An 8,164-nucleotide genomic window follows, 5' to 3' on the forward strand; every position below is an offset into this window, starting at 1 on the left:
TATTCCAGGGTCTTCTTTCTTTCCATCTCATTCTTCCATTCATTCAGTCCCACACATTTCACTTCTTTGTCTATCTCATTCTTCCATTTTCTCACATCCCATTCGGCTCCCACTCTGCCTCCTCTTGTAACCACCCATTCACGCTCATTTTGATTCCTCCCAACCATTCTTATCGCCCACACAACTTGCAATCCATTCCTGTCTGTCATTCTCATGCATATCTTCCTCCATTTGCTTCCACTTTCATTCCACAGGTACACCTTCCTTGCTATTCTTGCATCATCCATTCTCTCAAGCCTAATCTTGTACCTAAGTGTGGCTTTTGTGTCTTTCCCTAAAGGTGCTCCATCCCATATCACCTCTCAAGGCTTCAACTGCTGTGCACCTCGGTGCACTCAGTGCCATCCTTTCTACTCTATTCTGGCCCACTTCTAACTTATCAATTTCACTTTCATTCCAGCTGTGACCTCACTGAACGTTTCACTTTGTGTCTCACAACACAAGGGGGCAGTCACAGCCTGCCCTCTAAAGATAACTCTCTTCCTCCACACAAAACTACAAGCACCTAATAACACACACACCTTTCACTCAAAAATTTTAAAATCATCATGGCGACTCCTACACCAGCCTCGGAGTCCCCATCTGGGGATGGGACCATAAATGTCCCCAGGTCGTACTGCTTTTCTGTCGACGACCCTAAGTGTCTTGACACTCCCCTCAACTTTTTCTTCATTAACTTCTGCAACATTCGCGGTCTAGGATCTAATTTTCAATCTGTAGAACACCACCTCTCCTCTTCTAAACCTCATACGTCCAACTCTTCAGGAAGTAAACAGTTGAAGCAGGGAAGCCACAGAACACCTGACTTCTGATCACTCTAAAATTTCTGATTGGGGGAAGTAAACTTAGTATTGTTAAACACCTCAAAAACTCAATTCCTCCATCTATCAACTCAATACAACCTTCCAGATGACTATCAACTCTTCTTTAATGACACTCAACTGATCCCCTCTTCTACACTGAACATTTTCGGTCTGTCCTTTACTTATAATCTAAACTGGAAACTTCACATCTCATCTCTAGCTAAAACAGCTACTATGAAGTTAGGTGTCCTTTGTCGTTTCCGCCAGTTTTTCTCACCACCCCAGCTGCTAACTCTATACAAGGACCTTATCCGTCCATGTATGGAGTATGCTTCATATGGAAGGGGGATTCCACTCATACCGCTTTTTAGACATGGTGGAATGAAAAGCTTTTCGTCTAATCAACTCCTCTCCTCGAACTGACTGTCCTCAGCCTCTTTCTTTATCTAACTGAGAACAGTCTTAATGTGAGGTCACTCATCGCTCATGCCACTTAGAATTTTATTTCTGATTTATCACTCCTTTATGTCACTCCTTTGAATATATATATATATATATATATATATATATATATATATATATATATATATATATATATATATATATATATATATATATATATATGAAAGCGAGTGGAATGAATGCGGTGAACGAGTGAGGTCATAACGAGCAAGGAAGTTATGTACTAAGTACGTGCGGATACATATGCTGTTCAAAGGAGTGACATAACAAAGGGTGATATATATATATATATATATATATATATATATATATATATATATATATATATATATATATATATATATATATATATATATATATATATATATATATATAAACGTGAATCTCTCTCTCTCTCTCTCTCATCAAACCTGTAATTTGAGTCCACAAGTGTGCCGTGGCTCACAGATGCGCAGTGGTGATAATTTCAACTGTTTCGAGAGGCTCTTTATATTTAGCCTTTATGAGGCTTGACCGTCTGACGAGGATCTCTCCTAGCGATTATTATAACGAGGACCTGTAATCTGTCATCCGTTTTTATTTCTTTTTCTTCAATTCACAGAACACATGAATACATTCGGACATCGGACATCTCAATCTGAGCTTGATACTGTAGTGACCTTTGTAAGGAAAAGTTCTTGGAAGGAAGTTCTGCTCTCACTTCATTGAGATTTGAAGGGCAACACATTTCCGTGGCAGTCTTGGACTGGGAAAAAAAAAAAAAAAAAAAAAAATATATATATATATATATATATATATATATATATATATATATATATATATATATATATATATATATATATATATATATATATATATATATATATAAAATAGATAAAAAAAATAAAATAAATAAAACAACATAAAATAAACAAATAAACAATCACAATATATATATATATATATATATATATATATATATATATATATATATATATATATATATATATATATATATATATATATATATATATATATATATATATATATATATATATATATATATATATATAAATCTGCAGTTTACTCCAAGCATAACACGGCATGAGATTATCTATGCTATTCAGATTCTTTTAAGTTAAATCGATTGGGAGGATTACCCTGCTTCCATAGGTAGGTAATGTACGACGTAATTGGAACACTATACAAGACAAGAAAAAAAATAATAATAATGATAAAAATAAAAATAAACAAATAATAATTTTTTTTTTTTTAGGATTAATTGGTGTAGAAAATTTAAAGTTTAATTAAGAGTAAGAAGGATAAGGGGAGAGATCTCTCGATAGTGATATAATAAGAGAAAATATGCCGTAAAAGGAACGTCTGCAGCCGTTGTAAAGGCTCGCCTGTTACTGAAACAACAATAGAAATCAGCTGTACCTCAGGTCTGACACCCGCGCATTGTCTCCGGGCTAATGTGTCCTGTGGAAACAATAGTCAGAGACAGTTATGTAACTGGCAGTGTCAAAGTATTGTGATGTTCCCTAGCTTTGGGGATTTTACTTAAGCACAAGAAAGAGACACTTTGCTTTGTAACTCAGAAGAGACCAGTGGGAGTTTTGTGATCGAGATGTGCACCATACCGTGAAGAGGCAGCGTCCATGCGAGGCTCACTGTGTTACCCAGTGGTCAGGTATACTTGTCTCATGTATGGGTGAAGTGATTCTGGAAGAAAGGAGGGAATATAGAAGAGACGCAACTATGATGACGCAAGAGCCAGTGGACGATGGGGAGGTGGTGGTAGTCGTGCCTCAGAGGACGGTTCACATGGACGAGTTGTTCCCGGGCGCCAAACCACTCAAGGACTCTAGCCCTTCAGTCCACAAGCGCGAGGTATATTTTTGTGATTATTAGCTGGTAGGAACAATGAAACTATAGGCGTGTGCAGTGGAGGGGGTGTTTTTTTTAAGAAGGTACCAATTAGCAAAGAGGAAGAGTCGGGTAATAACGCAAAAAGTAATGACTTGTGTCACTCGGTGTGAAGTTTTAGCAGTGGTGTTTGTGTGACCCAGTCCTGTCTCCCCACCATCATCAACATTAAGTTTCAGCATTCAACACACATTGATATTTAGGTAGTGCTGTACCATCATTTCTTTTTCCTACTGAAAGAGTAGCAACAACCAAGAAAAGTGGTTAAGTTTTGTGAGTTCTGTGTATGCTGTCTTATTCACTAGCCCAGATACAAGATATAAATTCTGCATTATGTAATTTGTTTGAACTTAATGTCTTATCATACTTCCAATGACGTCATGAGTCTCTAGATTACTAATATACATAATCAGAGCTGATAGCTACTAAGAGAGTGGCTTTGCTCTTTTCATCTCCAAGGAGTATCTATTTCTGAATTCATAGCTATTGTAATTGACAAAAAAGTAAGAAGCTGAATGGCTATAATAAAGTGATGGCAGTTGCATTTGAGGATGTGCTCAGAACTAGGCTTCAGTTCGAGTACATTATTTTGTACTCAATTATGAGTACCATTACATTACAATATCACAAATCAAAGTATGAGTGCTTTGTGCTGTACTTGAATTCAAGTGCAAGTAGGTTTTTATTAGGTTAATCTGGATATCACATCCATGTTACATACAAGCACGAAACTCACATGTCATGTAGAAGGTTTGGTGACCTTGTTGTAAATGTAAAAAATTGGGGGGCACATGTCTAGTATTGCTGTAACAGCACTCAAGAGTGTGGAGAAATTCAGTATTTTTTTAAGTCCAATGAGCTCTGCACCAGTTAAGAGTTATTGAATTTTTTTTTTTTTTTTTTTTTTTATAACTGGGATTTGTGGGTAGTAGCATATTAGGATTTCATGGTATCTATAGAGCTGATCCCTCCTATCAAGTGCTACCATTCGTGAGGCCACCAATTACAAGTCCCCATGGTAGGTTCAGTTACACTTTTCATTTGTTTTAGAGATGTGTCAGGTGTTCTGATAGAGTCTTATTGTCATTTTTTATTTTTTATTTTTTTATCTTTTTTTTTAGTATTAAAATCTGTGTGTGTGTGTGTGTGTGTGTGTGTGTGTGTGTGTGTGTGTGTGTGTGTGTGTGTGTGTGTGTGTGTGTGTCATAGTATATGTCATTGTAATATGGGTAGTGAAACTCTTAAGTACTGGTGATCTATCTGTGGTAGAGTATGAGACCTGTTAACCTGTTATTATCCACATCTTCAACCTGCCCCACATAAGCTAACAAGGACAACAAATGTTAAAGATTTCAGAATTGAGCTTTGACAGTCTGTCATACTTTATGCAGGAGGAGTTTGGGGTGATTCCCACTTGATGTCTGATGGAGTTATATTGCAGTGTGCCTTTCAGTGAAGCAGCAGGTCAAAGCAGCATTTGACACTTGTTTCTCATTCCCTATATTTGCACCAAGGAGTGCAATTTCCACTCGCAGGAGTGGAAATTGTGGCAGCTGCTCCTTACATGACCTTAATGGTACCAACCCAGATCAGCTGGCCTCCCCAGGGACAGACTTTTGTCTCTTGACCTTAACTCCACTGATACATCAAACACTGAATTTTGTTGGCTGTTTTCTAAATTACTTGTAAAATTGTTGAGTACTTTGAATTTGGGTATGAGTGTAAGTACTACAGAAATATTAAATCTGAGTACGAGTTCAAGTTCACGATAATGTGTACACAGGTGTGTGTACAAGTATGAATATTCGGATTCAATCCTGCTCAGAATTCTAATTTTACTGAAAAAGGAGACCACAGTGCTCAGTGTCTTGCAGACAGATATTGGCCCCTGGATATCCTCTCTCTCTCTCTCTCTCTCTCTCTCTCTCTCTCTCTCTCTCTCTCTCTCTCTCTCTCTCTCTCTCTCTCTCTCTCTCTCTCTCTCTCTCTCTCTCTCTCTCTCTCTCTCTCTCTCTCTCTCTCTCTCTCTCTCTCTCTCTCTCTCTCTCTCTCTCTCTCTCTCTCTCTCTCTCTCTCTCTCTCTCTCTCTCTCTCTCTCTCTCTCTCTCTCTCTCTCTCTCTCTCTCTCTCTCTCTCTCTCTCTCTCTCTCTCTCTCTCTCTCTCTCTCTCTCTCTCTCTCTCTCTCTCTCTCTCTCTCTCTCTCTCTCTCTCTCTCTCTCTCTCTCTCTCTCTCTCTCTCTCTCTCTCTCTCTCTCTCTCTCTCTCTCTCTCTCTCTCTCTCTCTCTCTCTCTCTCTCTCTCTCTCTCTCTCTCTCTCTCTCTCTCTCTCTCTCTCTCTCTCTCTCTCTCTCTCTCTCTCTCTCTCTCTCTCTCTCTCTCTCTCTCTCTCTCTCTCTCTCTCTCTCTCTCTCTCTCTCTCTCTCTCTCTCTCTCTCTCTCTCTCTCAAGTAATAACCACATTGTGACCTATAAAAACACACTTGTAACTGTCCAGGAGTGTGCCAACCTAGGCTACCTGTGACCAGTAGGATGTGCACAGAACTCATATTTAATGGAAAACTAGAACAAAGTGTCAGAGTCTTGCAGACAGATATTAGTCATTGGATTTTCTTGATATGTAGCACTTTTTTCTTAAGTTAAGGGAAATACTTGTCAAATTATAGATAGACAGTTGATTATGAGGATACTGCAGTTACAGACCAATAGTTAATGTGCAATTAACTATTGGTCTACTGAGAATGTACTGTGCACAAGCACTAATATAGTGAGATTGAACAATTACACTGAGCATGATCCTTCGAAGTTCTGTTCTTGTGATAACAGGTAATATTATCCATACAAAAGGAAAGTATTATAAAGAAATCAAGACCTTTTTTGGGGAGATAATTCTGTATGTAATTATTTAATGTATAGATTTCTAGTTTGTGTAGATGTACAACATGATTACAATATCCCAAATGTTACTCCTTGCAGATCCTGGCAGCATGTGTGATGGGCCTGAGTACTTTCTCTGGGGGTATACTGGAAGGCTTCACCTCCCCAGCTCTCCCAACTCTTCTCCAGAACACCAGCTGTTCACAGAATGACTCAGATTTTAACTTAAATAGTACAGTAGAGGAGCCATATTGTGACTTAATAGGGAGTGGTGCAGTGAATGGCAGCATTACTTCAGATATGGGGAGTCTTCATCTCACTGAGGAGGTGAGGTTGTATAGCTGATGCAGATTCTGTATTGTTTGTATTGAAGCAATATCTAACCATATTTTCATGCTTGTCTTTCATTCCAATATTATGTATACATTCTTCTTTGTAGATCCTGTAATCAGTATCAGATTTTCATGATCCATCAAGATTCTTGTCAAAAGTTCTATTTCCTGCTGAAACTTTCCAGTGGAAGTGGTCTGTATTGAAAAGTCTCAGTGTAGCTTATGCTTTTTAAAGCTGCTCATTTTCTTTGGTTTTATATTACTTAATTTCAAAATATTTTCCTCTTCATCTTTATATATATATATATATATATATATATATATATATATATATATATATATATATATATATATATATATATATATATATATATATATATATATATTATACACATTATCTTTTATTCTGATTGCCCCTAATGCTTTTTTTTTTATTTTGTTTACATACCTATTATGATTAATTTATTTTATTTAAATATTTACCTACTTACATATTTTACAGTTGATGTTATTTTATACATTTCATCCCTTACATGTGGACGTATAGAATATGTCTATATTTCTCTACATTAATAAGGCATTTAAAAGGATGAGGTATATAAAGCATTATTTAAGTTAGACAAAAATTCTTTAGTTTATAATACATGACATACAGTAGGAATACCACTGCACATTGCTGGCCTTTGCAGGAGGCATCATGGCTGGGATCACTCCTCCTGCTTGGGGCATGCTTGGGGGCTGTTGTGTCATCTTGGGTCATCAGTCTGGGGAGGAGGCGGGGAGTGCTTGCCTCGGCCCTCCCGCGTCTTGTTGGTTGGATCATGATGGCTGCAGCATCTGATGTGTACATGATGTATGGTGGCAGGTATGTGCTTACACAGGTGACTGAGAGAGAGAGAGAGAGAGAGAGAGAGAGAGAGAGAGAGAGAGAGAGAGAGAGAGAGAGAGAGAGAGAGAGAGAGAGAGACTTAGGCTTCAGTAGATTGAACCTCATGATGGAAGATACAAAGTGTAAATTAGAAAAGGTGCATGGAATTAGACTTCATTATTTCTAGTGTCTTTTACAATATTGAATAATGATGAATTAATAAAAATTTTCAAAGCCATGCTCTTTGGACAAGTTTCATTAAACATACTTCAGTATTAGTAATGGGCAGTATTGATGCAAATATTGTTATATTCCTTTGTAAATTATGAAAAGCCCGTGTTAAGAGTTTATATATTTGATAGGAAGTTTTGAAGTGTGTGTGTGTGTGTGTGTGTGTGTGTGTGTGTGTGTGTGTGTGTGTGTGTGTGTGTGAATATATTTTATATATTCATCAGTTCACAGGAGGAGGGAGGGATGTAGGTGTGTGCATGGAAGATTTTTTTCTCTTTTCATTTCATTTTTTCCTTTTGTTATCAGTAATATTGAAAAAAAAAATTAAAAAGTATAGTGTCATTGCAAAGTGTGAGGAAAGGATTTGTGTGTGTGTGTGAGAGAGAGAGAGAGAGAGAGAGAGAGAGAGAGAGAGAGAGAGAGAGAGAGAGAGAGAGAGAGAGAGAGAGAGAGAGAGAGAAATTATATAAATAGAAGCAAGTAAGGACTCGTTCACATGGAAAATAATAAGTATTGGCCTTACAGGTTCATGACAGGTGTATCTGTAGGGATTGTGACCTCAGCAGCTCCAGTGTACATCAGTGAAGTGGCACATTCATCCATCAGAGGTGCACTGAGCTGTGTG

The 8,164-nt window shown here is 37.4% G+C and overlaps 1 protein-coding gene across 1 annotated transcript in view; it reads left to right on the forward strand.

Annotated features, from left to right (window-relative positions):
* The first annotated feature begins 2,710 nt into the window (after positions 1-2,710).
* The window catches only part of LOC135104396 (facilitated trehalose transporter Tret1-like), an 11,585-nt gene continuing 6,131 nt past the window's right edge, over positions 2,711-8,164 (forward strand). The window contains exons 1-4 of the mRNA XM_064011791.1: positions 2,711-3,197; positions 6,208-6,435; positions 7,130-7,305; positions 8,065-8,164. The exon at positions 8,065-8,164 is cut by the window's right edge and continues 46 nt beyond it. Of these exons, the coding sequence (XP_063867861.1) occupies positions 3,015-3,197; positions 6,208-6,435; positions 7,130-7,305; positions 8,065-8,164 (687 nt within the window). The 5' untranslated portion in view covers positions 2,711-3,014. The remainder of the gene's footprint in view (positions 3,198-6,207; positions 6,436-7,129; positions 7,306-8,064) is intronic.

This window comes from Scylla paramamosain, chromosome 10 (genome assembly GCF_035594125.1).
Source record: "Scylla paramamosain isolate STU-SP2022 chromosome 10, ASM3559412v1, whole genome shotgun sequence".
Taxonomy (NCBI): domain Eukaryota; kingdom Metazoa; phylum Arthropoda; class Malacostraca; order Decapoda; family Portunidae; genus Scylla; species Scylla paramamosain.